The sequence below is a fragment of the Callorhinchus milii genome, unplaced genomic scaffold (genome assembly GCF_018977255.1).
Source record: "Callorhinchus milii isolate IMCB2004 unplaced genomic scaffold, IMCB_Cmil_1.0 Scaffold4, whole genome shotgun sequence".
In the NCBI taxonomy this organism is placed as follows: domain Eukaryota; kingdom Metazoa; phylum Chordata; class Chondrichthyes; order Chimaeriformes; family Callorhinchidae; genus Callorhinchus; species Callorhinchus milii.
In genome coordinates, this window is record NW_024704745.1 from 32214402 (window position 1) to 32234523 (window position 20122).

Here is a 20122-nt window from a genome sequence, read left to right on the forward strand (position 1 = left end):
TCCATGGTCTAACTGACTTGCAACTACTTGACGATTACAGTGAGTGCAATAACTGGAAAAATGCTCCATTTCTCAGCACTGATATCCTTCATCTTGGATAGCACAAAACAAGAACAACGATTAAGATTAGAATCCTGCTTCAACTCCATTTCACCTTGCAGAGTTACTCGCTGTGATGAATAGCTGCACTGATCTGCAGGTACTACAACAACAAGAATTTGCAACTATGCATTACTGAAAATGCATCCATGCCCTCACCCGCTCTGTCTTCCCCCACCTTCACAACATTGCCCCAGCTCTGCCACTGTCTCTCCCCTCAAGCTGCCAAAACACTTATCCACGCATTCATCATATCTAGGCTCGACTATGCCAACTCCCTGCTTGTCGGCCTTCCCAACTCTTTCCTCCACAAACTGCAGATCATTCAGAACTCTGCAGCTCATGTTCTCTCCCTGCTCCATCCTACCTCTGTGACCTGCTAACCCCATATCAACCTGTCCGCTCCCTCCGCTCAGTAGGCTCTGGCCTGCTCCACGTCCCCGCCTGGCCCACTCCACCATCAGCGGTCAGACCCTCAGCCTCTCTGGCCACACCATTTGGAACTCCATCCCAGTCCCTTTGCCATGCTACCTCCCTTACCTCCTTCAAGGCATGTCTCAAGACCCTCATCTTTAAACATGACTTTGGCCACCCTCCTACCCCTACCCTCCCTACCCTCCACCCTCCCTGACACCAACCCCCTGTTCAGGTCCAAATCCCTGACTGTCCAGCACCTTGGGACGTCCTCCCGATGTGAAAGGCGCTATACAAATATAATTTGTTGTTATTGTTGTTGCAGTAGGTATGATCTTTACCATCTGAAAAATGGGAGATTTCCAAATAGTTAAAAACACAAGCTGAAGTACACCACCTTTTCATCAAGAGAGAATGCTGCTGGTTCTGGAAGTACAGCCAGGAAGATCAAATGGAATGAGGAATGGGTTTGCTTTTCAACAAGTTATTTGGCATTAAACTGTTTTGGCAAAATACCCATTTTGATAAAAAAAAGTAAAAATACTGGGTTTCTGGTATGCACAAACTGCAAGTGGCTTATTTGAAAGCATTTTCCACATCTAAAAGAACACCTTGAACTGATTATAGCTTGTCTTGCTTTATACAATAAATAGAATGCAACTTGCATAACACTCCCACGAGGTAAAATATGATAGTGGATGCATTATGCACAACCATCCGATAGGACAAATAGTAACACAAGTCAGGCTAACCAGATGAAAGATGATGGTTATAGTTCAGCTCACAAGCGCAGATATAAATCATCCAGAAATGCAATATGATAAATAACAGGAAAAAGGTTTTAGTTGAGGATAATTTTGTTGAGCAGCCAGAGAGGTCAACATGTCATAAAGTCATATCTGTGCAAACAGAAGTTTTAGTTTCAATGATATACAAAATATAGAGTCAGTTTTTTTATAGTGTATTCTGTGAAGCGTTTTGAGACTTCTCAAAGACGTGATAAGGCGCTGTATCAAATGCAAGAATTACTATTGTTATTAATATGTTTCCTCACACAAGTGTTATCATTTGGGATATGTCCCATAACCTAATATTAAAGCAAAATTTACACATTCTGTATAGAAATAGCAGTGAAGAGATGAGAGATGTGATTCTTGATATCAGTGATAATGGTGGTCTGAGGGGTGGTTTCCAACAAAACATTTAACAAACCATTTCAAAAACTCTGGGTGGGGAATGGGTTAAACCTATGACCAGTCTTTGGTTAACATCGGGTTTGAATGTAATTTTCAGCAATACCACTAGTTGCATTTTTCACTCTGGAAGCGCAACACTAACCAATATAGCATTATCAATAAATGTCTGTGTATGATGTTATATGCAAATATTTAATGCAAATATACAGTATTCTATTTACTATCCTCTACTTGTGGAGCGAATGATTTCTTTCAACATACTAAAATACTATGTGCTCCTCATCATCCCTCACGTAGTAATTCCCATTTGCGTACACCCTGTTTTCACTTGTTTGAACTATCACTCCACTAAGCATTATTATTCTTTCACAGAATGTCAAAGTACTGGATTTGTTGTGTCCCTTTTATTGCCCATTTAAAGACCTTTGGTCCTTGTATGGAAGAATTTGTTCAGTACTAGTATCTCTAAAAACAAACAAGAAAGCCATGTCTATAGAGATGGCTCTGGGCGATACTCAATGTATTATTCAAATAATTTATCATAATTAATGCTAAAAAAAACAATAATGCTGATCATAGATCACCATTACTCTGTGTTTCAGTTTACTTTCCAACTCAGCATTAAACACAACATGCTATTGGTTGGCAACTGGGTGAAGGCAAACTCAGCTTTCAGCATTCATTATGATAAAAGGTTTGTAGCTGGCTCTTAGTGCTGTCTTTCACAATCTTTACAGCAATGGTGCTAAACGGGAAATCCAGCCCAGATCGAAAGACAACAAATTCAGGCAGATTAAGATTCAGAATTGCAATTCACAGCACTGAGAAGAGGCAGATGTGTTGCATGGCATGACAATGTCATCTCTCAACCATTACATCATTAAATCACCAGCAAAAAAAAACGTTAAACCTTAAAGGCATTTTCTTACTTTTCCTGCCTTGAATTTCTTTGCAGTGTGAGCTGCCCATATACAGCAATCATTTTTTGAAGATGTGGGAAGCAGATCTGAGGTAATGGAGACAATGGACTGGTTTCATTTTTACCAAAGGGGCCCAAAATCATATTAAAACACCAGGCATTGCAGTTGCTGCATTAGAGTGTGAATATCATCTTTATTCAGTAGGGTAAAGGTTAAATTACAGTAATCCACTTCTACTTCCCACACCACAGGGATCACTGGGAAATCAGAGCATACCCAGTTTCACTGGACATGCTGAACGTTAATTAAATGGCCCCATTCTGTGATAGAGAACAACATTTAGATTACCGAAATGAACAGAAATTGTTGGAGGAAACGGCTGGATACGATCAATTGAAAATAATGAGCCACCGTTTGGTGATCATTGCTAGAATATGGTACCAAATAAATTGATGTATTCACTGTATTATTACCTTTTTCAATATGCATCCTTTTAGTTTCATGTCCTGCATCATGACTGGCCAGATCTCCTTCCTTGGGGCCAGGCAAGATAGTCGGAGACAAGCCAAGCAAGGCTTGGTTAATCGACAATCCATTCTGATGGACAGCTGCCAGTTCAAACAAACAATTTATCTTTTCAGTAACTGCAGAATATAAAACAAGTGAATATCAGAAACACACTTTCACCTGTACACCAACACCTGCTACTATTTTCTTGATATGGTTAATAATGACCTTCAAGGGCACAGAGAGCATCTAACATTTAAAATGCACGCATACATTGAAAAGATATGTATATGTATATGCATAAAGCATGAGCACTGATAACCTTACTGATGGAACTGGCCCTTAGAGAGTCAGGACAATTATTTGAGTTTTACATCCACAGAAACACAATCATTAAGTCACTGTTTAATGTCTGTACATACAATTCTGTACATTGTGGTAAAGTTAGCAGTGTTCCTAAATGTGTTCCTAAATGCACTCTGTTCTTTGAAATGCTTTAAAATAATTTGAACAGTTTCCTGCTTGTATTTTGGATTTTTTGTTAAATAAATATTGTAATCCACTTGCGAACCTGCAATATGAATTATGACTTATAACCTCAGTGAATTTATACCATTTACTTTGCTTCAAATTTTCTTAATAACACACTGAATATAAAGAGGGAGTGCATGCTACAGCGGCCATTGACAAAAAACAATAATTATGTAATTCAACCTAACTATTATCTCTTCATGTTTTTTGTAACAACATTTATTATGGCTGGTTTTACCTCTTCTCTTTATAACTTCCAAAGACACACATTGCAGTTTAAGCAGCACATTCTTTGATTATTGCATTCAGTGGTTCACGGAGTGCAGTGAAAGTGGAACTCACGCATTCTATCAGATGAGCTCTCAGTCCGAGCTGGGGAACTCGACACACTGCTGCTCCGGTGGGAAGAAGGATGGCTCCCTGGCCTTCGTCCATCTTCCAGGGAGGGTGCAGGTGAAGGGCTGTCAGGAACCCGTTCCTACAAACAACAGCAGAAAGAGTTTAACTTTTTAAAAAAACTGTTAAATTAATCAAATAGTTAGGAACAAATTGTTCCCTAAATCCAAAAGAACCAAAGAAAATAACTTTTCTGATACACAAAACAAGCAAAATATGTAAGAAGCATAGTTTTAGGAGGCATTTAAACATGATCTTCAGCTCCCCGATGACTTTGTGAGTTTATGCAGCGAGTACCTGCGTCCATATAGACCAGGAGGTCCTGGGTTTATACACCAGTCTGCTGAATTGGCTGATTTCAGCATTATAATTTGCTCAAGTTTTAGGGTAAGCCACTAGTGTTCTCATTCCTGATTCCATCCAGCAGCCTCAAGTAGATATGAGAGTGGTTGGACATCGGCCAAGGTTAGATCAGATTAGAGAGCCTCTGATGCTCTCTTGATCAAAAAGTCTGTCAATACTCAGGAACGAGTTTCACACAAAATAACTTGGAAATAGCTGAGAAACTGCAAACTGCATGTGAATCCTAAGAACGGCTTAAACTCTTTCTACCGGTCTAAGTTCTGCTATTTTATAATTATATACACTTACACAGTGAAATCCTCTTATATGCAAATGATTGGAACTCAAATAAACGTTTTATCCAAATGTTCAGAGACAGTTGAGCTCATACACCTTCCTTTAAAGGTTGCATGTCTAAGCAGATGTCTAGCAGGTACATGATTGTCAGTCTGTTAACCATTTCATCTTCTGGGATTGATTACATTTTGGATTTTCTGCTCCTGACCACTGTCTAGTGACCCAGTGCTTAAAAAGTGTGCGCGCATAAATACCGGGCAGGATTCACTTCAGACGGGATATCCCTCCAAGTCTGAATAGCCTGCCGACACTCACTGACATAAGCTAAACTACAGCATAAGCCAGGACTTTCAGGAGCAGAGGGGAGAAAATTGGAAGGGAGAAAAAGAAGTCATATTGCTTTGGACCTGATATTTACAATTTATTGAAACCATCTGTCCTGTAAATGAACAGGTATCTGACTGAGGTGAAATCTGAATGTATGTGGCCTTTGAAAGGAGAGATGGACTTGAAAGTCACTGAATGGGAAGGGAGGGGGGGGGAGAAAGGAAAAAAAATCATAATATTAAAATAAATTGCATATAAACAGATTTTGCATATAGCTGAATTACATACAAGCAGTGCAGAATGCACTGACACTTTTTTTGCAGAAAAAAACGAAATAAAATATAATGTCAATTTTACCATTATGCGGCCAGTGCGCCGGGTGCGGTTGTATGGCTGAAGCTGTGTGATGTAGGAGAAAGGGTTTAACAGCTGATTGTGATGATGTTCAACCTGAAGGATAACAGCATCACGTTAACATGTACTACAGTCTTACATGGGACATGATTGCTCACCAGTCTAAAGGATTATATACAGTGGAATCCTGTTATCTGCAATAAATTGGGCTAAAACAAAAAAAACTTCTGATAAGCAGACTTGTATAAAACAGGAATGGCTATATCAGTGATTAATAAATTAGGACTCGGAAAATATATGGTTCTGCTGCAGGAACTTGCATATAAGTGGATTTCACTGTATTCTATGTTACATACAGTATAATGATCCGCTTGTTGTACCATGAAAGTTTAATGATGTTAAAATGTCACTGTAATAAAAACATAATATGTACCCATATCCTCCCCATTTCCCCTACTTCCTGCAGATGAAGTATTAACCCCCATCTGACAGAGAATATAGGTTAAGGCTTCACATGCAGAACACCTCGTATTCTGCACTCCAGTTCTGTTGGAGGGTCACACCCGAATGTTAATCCATTTATCTCCTTCAGACACTGACTGACTTGACGTGTATTTCGAATACTTTCCCTTTCTATTTCACATTTCCAGCATACACAGTTTTTCTTTTTTTTAATCTCTGCCATTTTAATAATGTATAAGGAACTCCCTTTTGGCTCCATGGCCTCCCTCCTATTTACTCTTCCGACATTATTTATAATGTATGTATACACTTTCATATATAATTTGGGGTAAAAAAGTAATTGAATGAAATAGACATTTGGCATTCATTGGCAGCTCAGTTGGTAAAGTTACAGCTAAGTGTAAAACTAAATCTTGCAGATCTGGAAGTAATAGTTTTTAACTGCTGATCTATGCTGAGTTTGTGGATCTCAGCCAAGTAAGCATTTAACAGTTTTTTTAAACAAAGTCTGGGTAATATTCAATAATTGGGAGTTAAATTTCCGACACAGTCAAATATGGTTTCAGCAACCACTTAGGGGATTGGACCAAAGTGGTCTTCATATAACTGTAGCCTCTGAGTAATGAAGGTTCATTTGTTCGTTGACCCGACACGAATTTTGGGAAAAAAANTTCTGCAGGCCAAAAATTTCCGCAGACCCCTATGTAGACTTCTGCTAGAATCCTAGTATACTTACTAAAGCCACCTCACTGATGAGGCACAAAGCTGTAGGCATCACATACGCTGTTCAGTGCAGTGTTGGTAAATGCGCTAGAAATCTAGCGGGAGTCTACAAGCGGCCTGCAGATATTGGTAATGCATTAAGTACACTTAAATTCACTTAGAACTGGCCACTGAAAAGGGTGTCTGTACACCAACAGGGCTTAAAAAGAATGGTCACTGGTTGCATTAATGATGAATAGAGGTAGTTAATCATGGAAAATCAGTCGAGACTGTTGCAGAGTGGTTGTTGACAGCAGGTGGTTGCTGAATCAGGTTTGACTGTATTTCTCAATAGGAAATGTGTACTTATCAAATTGTGAAAAATTGTGAAAAAATCTGTGCTGAAGAATTTACATTCAATGTTTAGAAATCTGATAATTCAATATTTCTTACCAAGAAATTCGTTAAGTACCACAGATTAAACCCCAAATTTTCAACGGTTTTGATAGAGCTATTAAAATACCAATTCTCAGAGTTTTAATCAAACAATAAATAATATTGCAATGGCAGAAACTTAAACAGAGAGATGGATGTTCTTGGTATGATTTATAAATAAGGAGAAAAACAGGAGAATGTAATAGGACAGTGTATCAGAGCACTTCTACTAACCTATACTACACAATTTGAGGGCACAGGTCTAATTCTCTCATGTCAAAATTTCTTAGGTCTCACCAGGAACCTTCTAAAGAGGCGCAAAGGCATGTCAGCTCTGTAATAAGAGGGTGGGAAAAGAAACAGGCTACCATTCCCCAAACCATCTCTTGCAGCTGTTCAGGAGGCTGGTTTGTGGGATGGTAGATCACAAGTGAAAGAGGATAACAGTTAACGACTAAAGTACCCTCATTGATAAAGAGTCATCTTTGGCATATTTCCGTCTCTTGTGACCTTATCTTCTGACTTTTTATTAAATGAGTTACCAAGTAATATACTGTTGAATAATTTTGCAGAAATTGCTTACTGAATACAGGTAATGATGGTGAATATGACATTACAGCCTCTGTTATTTAAAACAAGGGGATAATAATTAATTCATGAGTTAAAGGAACAAGCTGTAGATTTCAATGGTTCAGATGAAGACCTTACAGTACGGTCCAATCTGTCAATTGGAAACAGGTTCTTTACATTAAAGCCCTATTGTCCCACTGACATGCCCCAAAAGAGCACGATCCTTGCTTAACCAGAAGCAGGTATCTAACTCTGGCACATCGTTAACAAGGCTGAGCACCGGGACACTGCGGACAGGTGATGAAAGACACCTCGTGCTTAAGCCACATCCAGGTCACAGCTGTCACATTCGCTGCAATTTGTAGCTGCCACAGTCTGCCATACCAGCTTGTAGCTGCCTTTCTGTAATTCAGCAACTTCCAGTCATCTTGTATATCTACACATTCCCACAGACAGAATGACATCTTCTGTGTATCTTACTTAGACAAGGATGACAGCACTCTCTGGAGCTTTCAAAAGCAAAGGTGCTTTTACAGCACTTCACAATAAAATGATAGTGAAGTCAGCTTTAAAACACAAAGTCTAAAAATAAAAAAAACAATGCCATGTCTGCTGCCTGATAACGTGCATTGTTAAAAGATTAATATTGAGAAATGTGCTTTATGTTGAATACAAAAGTTATCATGGAAAGAAAAGGTAGAAACAATTTAATCTCATCGCAAACATTTTCTGGGATAAAAGACCCGACACACACATAGGGTTACTCTTCAAATGCTCAGTGCATGTATACACGGTAACACTTTAAATATTTTAAGAACACCACAGCAGAATACTAACATAAGTATTTTATGTTGAAATATCTTGAGTTTAGGATATAAATCAAATTCACAAAAATAATTTTCCACGTATGCAGTGAAATTACATGTAAATCTACAGAGGACATGGGACACATTGAAATTACAATATTTGTGGTGGTGGTGGAGGGATGCAATTAATATAAACTTTTTCCCTTCTATTTAAACTGTTTATAGGATAGGTAGTTATTGGTCTTCCTTTACTGACCTTTGGTGCCAGTATTGACTCTGAGTGTGTTCTTTGCACTTTAGTTCTTTGTACTTAGTTTCGCCCACAAAATACACAGTGAATCCACTATACAGTATATCCTGTGAAACACTTTGAGAAGTCTCAGCGACATGATGAGGCATTGTATTATTATTATTAATGTGTGATAATGCCCATAATGATCATAGGAACAGGAACAGGCCATTTAGCCCCTCAATTCTGTTCCACCATTCTATAAGATCATGGCCTGATGTGTACTCCAACGCCATTTACTCACCTTTTCTCCATAATGAAGGATTAATGATACAGAGAAATACAACAGGAAAGTACTTCAGTTGATTACTGGGAAATGTTATGTTATAAAATGTCATGAACCATAATTCACTTTATTGCATGTATTTCTGGAGTGAGTTTTAAATACTACACATCTTACTTAATCATTTATATCTTCTTTAGGTGTTCAAAATATAGGATATTTAGAGCACTGACAATTTGGGCTTATAATATAAAGTCCATATTGTCAAAATGCAGTAAATGTACCACCATTATTTCATTGAAAGTCAAATAAATTACGTTAAAAACATAGCTAGACAATGGTCCCTTGAGCATTGTTCATGAAGTTATTGTTTGCAGATCACATCAACTTTGAAAAATCAATACCACTCACTCACTCACTCCGGAAATTTGCTGTAAATAAATATTGTCAGATCAACACTGAGATTTTGTGCAACAGGATATGTAAAGAACGTGCAAGGGGGGAGCAGTGCAGACAATCAGTGAACCTTGTGACAAACTGAGTTCTTCTCGCAGTTACAGTATCAGAAAGCATACTGTGCTATTTGTCGCCAAATCACGTTCTGTGTAGTGCTCCGAGTCGTTCTCCTTCGTGAGGGGCGCTATCTAAACGCAAGTTGTTGTTGGTTTTTTTGTGCTTGGACATGCATAAATTGCACGTACACATTTATTATTATTATTATATTATTATTATTATTTCTCCCCTTGATGAGTTGTGTTGTTTTTGTCTCCTCAGACACTGCCCCATTCCTTTTGAGGATTGTGAGGCAATCTGGTTTCCAGGCCTTTATCACTCCTCTAACCCAAAAATATAGTGGGCTAATTCATGCTCTGATTTTACACATAAATACACACACGCACAATCAGAAAGAGGAATTGATCATTTGGTGTACTGTGGATATGATATGCTCCAGCATCCTACAAACTTTAAAGCAATATTAATAATCTATTTAGTGTTATTTCAAGCCAAAAGGACTGATCTGTTTATTTGAAATGAAGCCAGAAAATCACACAATAAATATGCTTTGAACCAACCCTCCCATCCCATGCTACATTTGTGTTGCCCAGAAAGATCATCAAATTCTATCTCTCCGGTGGGTTACAGTTTGTTCTCATAAATCAGAAATGACAAACTTGTGTGTGTCATGGAGGTATTATTTGCAAATGAAACAGACTCATTGTGATCTGCACATTCCATCGTGCTCTACATTCATATTTTCCATCAGTCCCATATCCTGGATTCCCATTACATAGCGGGACAAATGTGATGCACAGGGGGTGCATCTACACACGTGCACAAACACCTCCTGGGCTCCTACCATAAACAAGCACACGCAAAATTCCCATTACACGCACCACAGAGCTCCCTTCACTGTGCATCAGAATTTGCATCTCACTCTTTCTCACATATACACGCACACCATACACACACACACACAGCATACACGCAGACACACACACACAATGTGTGACAGACTTATAAAAGAAAATCATGTTTACTGTGTTGCGTTAGATTCCTTTTATTCCCAATATACTAAAACTAGGGAAATTTATTCCAGTGGTTTGGTGACAAGAGGCTAGCAGAGATATGGATGTCAGCTGGCACATGACAATATAATTTATCTTATGGAATTTGACCTAGGCAGTGTATGTGAATGCTGTTATTCTTGCTACAGGTTATCTGCAAGTTATTCAATCTAATGTATGATAGCATTATGTAGGAAATCCATTGTTGTCAGAATACCTTGTACACATTTATTAATTGCTGGCTTGAAAACCAGAAATTCCTTTTTTTCTTTTATATGAAAAATAAAGTCTACCTCTAGATCAATGTGGATTCTGCTAAATAGTAACTCAACCATAACGTTTTCAACAATGTTATTTAAATTGTTTTGAGACACTGTAATTGATCTCAGCGCTCCTGGTTTGGGAAAGTTTCACGCTGAGGATTGCTACTGAGAGACCCTTCCCCCNACCGGAAAGTGACAAGACCAGGCTATAATACTGCCCAGGTTTGAATAGCCTGGTAACACTCACTGTCTGCCTCAAATATGAATGTTGGGGACTTGGGTAGGCACCTGATGTCCCCAGGCAGGCATCCGTGAAAGTGCACTTCAGAAGAAGAAATAAAGGTGTCAATATGTCAATATGAGAAGCGGAGCAGGAAAAGAAAATTGGTGGTGGAATAAAAAGCATGTGGCAGTAACAAGTAGGCCTCATTGTTTGCAACCAATTTGGCCATTGCTGTGACTATGAACAGCATAGGCCATTCTAAGTTAATGATTTACTTATTTATTCCACACATTCCAGGACAGAGTGACAGGAAAGCAGTGTGAACCACTGATGTGGTGCGGGACTGACCGCTAAGTACTTACCTTGATAACTGAAGTTTCCATTCTGGAGGGAGGATTCTGTACTTGAGCTGCAGCTGCCATATTAGCAATTGTACTAAGATGGTTCATCTGACTCATTGCCATGGTGACCGACGCTGGAGGTAGGCTGACAGGGATAAGTGGATGGGGCATCATCATGAAAGGAAGCTCGAGCCCTGAAAGAAGACAAAAGAGTAATTCTAACATTGTCTGTAAAACATTTGTACAGCAAGTTCTATGTGTAATCTGTGCTGGCAGTAAAGCTTAAATGGGATGTTCAACAATGAATATTAAAAGTTCAATTTAAATATTCATTTTGGCTTCATGGTTCTCTTAACTTTGTTGTGATATTTCGTCCTGGAAATCAAGTTTGGTTAGATCATAATAAGTACACTATATAATCTCACTCTTCAAGTTACATCTGAAGAAAGGAACTTTTTAAACCACTTTATACAGTGCAGCCCCATCTGTGGCTTGAGATGCAGACAACTATTGTGAGACTAAGTAGGTGACTAACAGGAGACAGAATCTTACAGGATATAACATTCAAACATGGGTGAACTAGGTGGTATCAATTGTTCTTTCCTTCAACAATTGTCTTCCCTTCATCAGAGCACCTTGTGGCTACAAACTGGGTATTTGCAACCTACTCACATTCGTGTTACATTGGACCTCAACCTCATCAACTTCTGAGTAGGACTCAAGTGTTCCAACCACTTGTGCTAGCAGCCACTGCCCTCCCTCCCATATTAGCTCAAAGCAAAAAAAAAACTCATTACTATGAAAGATACTGGGGTGAAAGTGCCAATCTTTGGCTCGTTTACTATCACACTGTTGAAAAATGAGGCTGAGTGACAATGGGAGACAACCTCTTCCCAACTCCATCACAATGGTTGGACCTGAAGCTCGCCCACAATGGCAAATTAACTTGCAATTAGAGAGATAACAGTTTTACTCTTGATTTTGTTTGTTGTGCAGTTAAAATGGTTAATTCCATCAAACAGCAGTCCAAATGCCACAATCCTAATCACGATGGCAAACATAATGGGTATGGAGAGCTGGCATCAGATCCAGTCACTGTGACAGAGCCTTTGGGGGAGCTCACATCCACAGACGAGTCAATGTCTTTCACTAGCATTGGCTGTCAATTAGCTCTTTTCAGCAATGTGTTGTTAACACATCACAAGATGCAGCTTTCATCCCATATTTTAAAATAGTTTGCAGTACAACAAATACATTTGCAGTTTATTTTCTTCATATCAGTATTACTTTAAGAATTTAAAGTTACGCACAGAATTATAGATTTTTTGTAAAAAAAAGTTAAATCAACCAGTAAATTCTAGATGTTCTAGATACCTTGCTAGACATATTTCTGAATATTCAGGGGGAATTGTAATAAGTCATCACATTAAATGTGAATTTGTCTTCAGTAAGTCATTGAGCTGTAAAGAGAAATAGTGGGAGGGCATAACCTTTCATACTGAGTCAGCGCTTGGCTCACCTCTGAAAACAAGTAGTGCTGAGCTTGGCACTTGCCACTCCACATGTCATCCTGATAAGATTATAATGCTCTCGAAATGATAACAGCTGTCCATCCCGATGAATACTGACATATTTTTAAAAAAATCCTTCATTGTAGCTACATTTATTTTAAATGCTACACCTTATTATCTAACACTTCACAAAGAAAGACTTACACATTTATTTCAAAAACAATGCCTGTCCTTTCATCGCATTGCTTTAATTTCCCCTGCCCTGTCCCCGGAGTTCAGACTTGCATATATTACTTCTTTCCTGCAATGACATGGACATTGATGTGGCTCACAGGTGCTGCAAGTGTGGCAAATTTCAAGGGATGTGATTCCAAAAGAAGTATCTTGCATTTTATAGCACCTTGTATATCAAAATGTCTCAAAACATTTCACAGTAATGTTTCCAAGTATAATGACTTTTTTAATACATATATCTATATGGGAGAGACAGAAGAATGGTTCCACTATCAATCATAAGGTGAATGACCGATTTATCAGGAGGATTTTTGGCCAGTACATCGGGAGGACTTCTCTTCCCTTTTCGAGTAATGTCCACCTAAGGATAAGCAGACAGAATGGTCTGTTGCTGGAGGCAAGTCAACAAGGGTGGGCAAAATCGAAATCAACCAGAATAACTTTCTTCGGTTGAACGTCAACAAGATCGAGGCTCTCCTGATTGGCTCCGTGACCCTATCACCCCCATCCTTGACCGACTCCACTGGCTTCCGATCACACAGATCAGTTTCATAGATTCATAGAATGTTACGGCACAGAAGGAGGCCATTCGGGCCATCGAGTCTGTGCCGGCTCTTTGACAGAGCAAGTCACTTTCACTAACCCCAATCACCAGCTTTCTCCCCATAACCCTGCAAACCCGTCTTCCCCAGATACATATCCAGTTCTATCTTAAAAGCTGTTATCGAATCGGACTTCACTACTCTTTCAGGCAGATCATTCCAAATTCGAACAACTTGCTGAGTGAAAAGATTTCTTCTAACCTCCCCTGGTTCAAGATCCTGGTCCTCACCTTCAAAGCCCTCCACGGTCTTGCTCCCCTCTACCTCTGCAACCTCATAACCTCCGGCCATTCTGCTCAGCTCCTTCCGCTCAGTGGGCTCCGGCCTGCTTCATGTCCCCCACCTCGCTCGTCCCACTATTGGCGGATGGGCGGGCCTGCTGCTGCGCTGCCCCCACCCTCTGGAATTCCATCCCGCAGTCCTTCGCCTCGCCCCCTCCCTTCTCTCCTTCAAGACCTATCTCAAGACCCTCCTCTTCGACCGTGCTTTCAATCTCCCTGCTTCCCCCGCTGCCCTCCCCCAACCTGATCCCCCTCAGCTCGGGTCCAAAACTCTGTTTGTCCAGCGCCTTGGGATGTCCTCCCAACATGAAAGGCGCTATACAAATGTAATTTTGTCGTCGTCGTTTTGTCTCTTACGTGGACCATTGAGTACATTCGGCCACTATTACCACCAGGCTGCTAATCTCTGCTGTTGGATTTATTAATCAATATTATTTTAGAAACCAGTGGAGAGGTACAATTGTAGAATGCTTACAAACCACATAGATTTATGTCTTGAAAATACAGTACTAAATGTACTCTTTGTCAGTATTTATTTCCTCAAGTATAGTGCTTAGATTGTGTCTGGATAGCAGATTGACTTAAATCTGCAATAACAGTGTATATCCATTATGCTTGTCTTTAATGAGAACTAAATTGCTCATGAGCTCCAGCAACAAAAAGTCTATTAATTTTGATTTAACATGAGTTAAAAATTGATACAGATAGAACAAGTCTTTATAGTTCACGTTCAGAACTTTAATGATACTTGCTTTTTAAAAAAAATACAAACTGGAGATTAATTTAGTCTAGAGATTATGTTCAATTCTATACAGTTAATCTAATATTCTGACGAGAGATAAAACCCAGTAGATTAACAACAATGAGACCAAACTATAGATTAATAAATTAATAAATCTATGCAATGTTCAGAACCACCCAATATAAAATCAGTTAAATCTCAGTAATGTTGGCGATGGGGGGGGGGGGATGTTCCCGTTAAATTGACATCATCTTGTGTTTGAGGCCAGAGTCACTGCCCTACGTCATTCTATTATGAAGAAGCAGCAGGACAAAGGATGTTAAATTGTAAATAACATTACACTATATTGTAATTATACTTTTAAAATTGAAATTCAATAATCTTAATGAACTCAACAGAATAGCTGTTTACCACATCAACGTATTTTCTACATGGAACATCTCAAAGATGTGATAAGGCGCTATATCAAATGCAAGGATTATTATTATTATCTCAGATTAGACACCAAAGCATTTTGTTTTAAATTGGTGCTTGTTGGTCTTTTCCTTCCACTTAGATTTGAGTCTGTGACCACATTTAGGATGAAAAGATCAAATCCAGTTTTGCTGAGGTTTCCATGTTACAATAATAATAATCCTTGCATTTGATATAGCACCTTAGCATACCATCAAGACACCTCAAAAAGCTTCACAGGATTTTACTGTTAAGTTTTAACTGTTTATTTATTGCTGAATTGTTGATGCATCACAGGTATAGCCATAAAGCCCTATTTCTTTTTAAAATTGCATTGCATTTGTGTAGAAAGCTGATGTAAATCTATATCAGTATTATTATTTTTACATTTTACATTACCAGGTGATCTTCTCCACAACCTTATGGAAAGCATATTGGATGTGATAAAAAGATGTAAAATTATATACAGTTTTCTTTGTGAAAAATGAAAACATCTCTATTGTTTATTGTTTAAAGTGCCTCCATTTGGGATCTGAAGTGCATTTCTGTTCATCTAATCGTACAGAGTCTAGTTGTGATCAACTAGGCTGAATCTAGGCATCTATATTATGAGCAAAACGTTAAGGAAGATAGACATATTATCATTGCAAGAGGAAGACTAATCTTCCTAATTTCTCCCGATTTGTGTCTCCAATTTATATTTCAGGCGGTGTGGAGGATGATCTTCTGCTCCATGTAGAAAATCCGTTGATGTGGTAAACAGCTATTCTGTTGAGTTCATTAAGTTATTGAATTTCAATTTTAAAGGTATAATTACAATATAGTGTAATGTTATTTACAATTTAACATCCTTTGTCCTGCTGCTTCTTCATAATAAAATGACATAGGGCAGTGACTCTGGCCTCAAAACTGAGGCCCCAAATTCCACGTAGTCTCAGCCTGCAAGAGCATTTTGTCGTAACATTTAACATCATGCTGAATTGAACAAAGTTCTAAAATACAATCTTACTTTAGAAGCTTGTTTTCCACAGTTCTTGAAGATAATCAGCTTATACAGTTTTTTTTCCTAATCCTGCATACATTTTGAACACAAAATTGTCTTTCGTGCTATGACTAGGTGGAATTTCAGGCCATTGGTCTATTGACACAATCCACAGTTTGACCTCTGCTAACAAGAACATATCCAATGATTTTGGACAACCTGAAATTTCAACGATTTTTCTCTTTAAAAATGCTAATTTTGCAAAAATCTTGCTGGAGACACAGTGGCTAAATACTGTAATACTAATTTTTTNGGTGACATTTATCTACTTCAATTGAATTTTACAACAATTGCACAGTGCATTAAATGGTGGCCTGTGTTGTACAATAAAGCATATGGATTAAACTGACAAAAGTGTGCACTTGTCTTATCACCTGTGCATAAAAACTAATGTAATCAAGCAAATCATTCACAAAAGCCAGGTTGAACAGATTGATCAGTAAAGTTGAACAATGTGGTCTAAACCTTTGGGTGAAGAGATTTTACCCCGAAACTTGGAGTATTTTGGAGTGGAGGTGCCGAGGAACAAAAGGAATTATGATGTAATTCCTTAGGATCTAAAACTAAGTGTCAGCCTGACTCAATTGGTAGCACTTTCGCCTCAAAGTCAAAAGTTTGTGGGTTCAAGTCTGGGACTTTGAGCTCATAGTTTAGGCTGGCACTTCAATACAGTGCTGGGGGAAATGCTCCATCGTCTAAAATGTCATCCTTCAGATGAGATTAAACTAAGGTCCTGTTTGCCTGATCAGGTGGAAGTTAAAGATACCATGCCTCTATTGGAAAGGAGAAGGTAGTATTTTGCCATGTCCTGGCCAACAATACCCCAGATTTTAAAAAATGGTCATTCATTTCATGGATGTCTGTGGGACATTGCAGTGTGCTAACTGGCTACCATGTTTGTCTGCAAATACAGTTACTGCAGCACAAATCCTGTGAAGCGCTTTGAAACATCTCAATGACGTGATAAGGCGCTATATTAAATACAAGAATTATTATTATAAATATCACAATTTAGACTCCGTTGCCTTCAGCACCTTGGAAAGCAAACAGCCCAGAGAATTGTTTGTGAGGATGGCCTGTGCAAGCAACAATATGAGGTATTTGCACAAAGCCTTGGACCTAAGTTGCATTATTCCATCACTACATTTCGGCAACCAAAGCAAAATATGTTTCCATAAAAACAGATGGGGGGAGGGGGGGGAAGGAGAATGAAATGTATTCCTCTTTGAAAAATACAATGCAATTTGCAGATTAAAATAAGGTAGTTTAATTTTTTATAGTGTTCAAAATTACTATTTTTCGAATAGTGTAACACGCATCCAAGCCAGTTTTGATCAATAACGCACAATACCAGTGTGCATGGGCCTTGTTTATAGCTTCTGATCCATTCTCGCTTTACAACTCCACAGTTGTATTTGTGGTTATTGAGGTTTGGAGTTGTTACGTTGAGCTCAGGATCAATCCACATTTAGATCAGACGAACAGCACTTAACTCACTCAATGTATTTCCAACAGATAAGACAAACATCTGTGCCACAAGGAGCCATATTTGTTTTGAGAGTCTTAACTGGAAAAAAAACACAACTCCTAATTTCTTCTTAATAAATAAATTAGTTTGGCCTTTATGTGTAGTGCATTATTGATACCCCCAGAGTATAAGTATTTGAATAATATATAAAATGTAGCCCCCAAACTTATTCATTAAATTGTAATTAATGTATAATTTGTCTAATTACGAAGCATCACATGTTTTAATTGGTTTGCTAAACACAGATCCCCCCCTTTTCTCACCATCACCCCCTCCCTGACAGGCACACACAGCTGATTATTTCATCTTAAGCGTTTTAAAGCAATCTTGCCAGTTTCATTCAATCAACATTATTTAAAAAATTTTTTTTATTAATTACAGGCAATAATGAAGTTAATTCTGTGCTGCTTTGACTGTACCGTCAAGCTTTGAAGAAAATTAAGTGAAGTCTAACTATCCAAATGCATTTGACACCTTCGGGTTTCCGTTTCCAAATTGTTTCTATCATTGTGAATGAGTGTGTTGATTAACAAACACTGTGCTTTTTGTGAAGTACAATACAAAAGCAGCACTCAAGGCTTGATGTGCTTTGGGTAAGATGTGTAACTAATTTGGTTGGGGAGAACATGTTCCCAAGATAATGTTACCAGGCTGATAAATAGGGTACAGTTTTTATACCAACAATAGCTTCACAATAATAATAATAATCCTTGCATTTGATATAGCGCTTTTCACATCTTCTAGACATTTCAAAGCGCTTCACAGAAAAAACTGTAAAGTGAACTGACTGTATATTTGTGGGCGAAACGCGGCAGCCAATTGCACACAATGTCTCACAAACAGCCGTGGATTGAAGTGACCAATTTATTATTGTTTTTTTTTCGTGAGGGATTATTATTAGGCGTGTAGAATAAGGAAACTTGCCCAAGGTTTTGCCCTGCAGGGAATTGAACCAAGTCTCTTGCTTGAGAAGCGAGTGCTCTTACTACTAAGCTACAGGAATCCCTTCACATGCTCAATAATGGACACTTGATAATGCTGACAATGTTGCTTTTGTGGCCTACAAATTTGGATAGAATTAAGTCTATTCTCTCTAAGACTGGAATCTTTGGAAATACTGCATCCATCAGTCAAAACATTCAGTCTCTAGACATATCCAGTATAAATCTTTTGCAATATAAAATGACAAGACTATACACCATAACACACTATCTACAGTAATTACTAACCTCCCGTTAGAATAAATGCATTGCTACAAACTTATTCAAAGCTCTAAAACAAGATAAAGCTCAAACTTTGATAAAAATACCATATTTTAGAGTTCTGCATGTGAGTCTTTATTTTTAATATTATTTGACTGGCTATTAATAACATCACAAAATGACCCCATGAAAGCTCTTCAGTAACCATTAGCCCCCCCGGCCCCACCACCACCTCCAGCATCCATTGACACTTGCATGCTGCAGCAAGGTGATTCAGCCGTTCCTGAATTTCTTCTTTGCTCAATCCTGATTTATAATTCCTGCCAACATTGTGTCAATTGACTACAAAACATGTGGAAGAAACATAGCAATAGAACGTAAGGTCATTTGCTGATGTTTCATCAAATGGCGCATATTAAATGATGATACACAAATACACCAAGAATGCATTTAGGAGGAACAATATACTATAGTCTGGTATTGTAGCTGCTTCATAATGCAATAGACTTCACAACCAATTGCAAACCTTATTTGACATTGCCCATAACATCACAGACAATAGAACATTCACACATCACTGAACATTGAAGAAACAAATACATATTTGAAGGTTCTACCTTGGTCTTCTTTTCAAAGAATAAAAGATTTTGGACACAAAAAGTATACTGTTGTATTCTCAAATGATTCACTCATTATCACAGATACCGCTGTTACTCTGTCTTTCTTCCCAAACACCTTGACAGGGCAAATGTCGAGGAATATTGATCATAGTAAAGAGTCAGTTACGAATATAAATACAATATATATAATATATATATAAATAAATATATAATAGAAGAGGAAATATCAATTTAACAAAGTCAAACGATGGTATTGTACCTTTCAAAACAGTTTTCCACTTTATACACAGAATAGGAAAAGTTGTCCGAATGGAAATACAATGACTCAAGCTGATTCATTGACAATGGCATTGCGTGACCAATCACTGACTCCGCATTAGTTTTTTGTGGCTTTAACTAAAATGAAGATTAAAAGTGTAAAACAAACATTGAGAAAGATTGCACTGCAGAAGATAGATTTGCTGCAAGAACCAACTGCTTATAGCCCAACAATACAGTTAATTCCTCAGAGTAGGCCTTTTAAAGCACATACTCCCTCAAGCCTTGTTGTGACCTTTTTATTTCCTTTGCAATTTACCAGATGTTTTACAAGGGCAACCACACTAATCAAAATATGCAGGAAATGATCAACAGAAAGGTGTATGT

At 38.2% G+C, this 20122-nt stretch overlaps 1 protein-coding gene across 1 annotated transcript in view; it reads right to left on the reverse strand.

The window, feature by feature from the left end:
- dachd (dachshund d) overlaps window positions 1-20122 on the reverse strand; it is a 315047-nt gene that overhangs the window by 59389 nt on the left and 235536 nt on the right. The window contains exons 4-6 of the mRNA XM_007890728.2: window positions 11284-11456; window positions 4010-4145; window positions 3103-3237 (exon numbers count right to left, since the gene is read on the reverse strand). Coding sequence (XP_007888919.2) covers window positions 3103-3237; window positions 4010-4145; window positions 11284-11456 — 444 coding nt within the window. The remainder of the gene's footprint in view (window positions 1-3102; window positions 3238-4009; window positions 4146-11283; window positions 11457-20122) is intronic.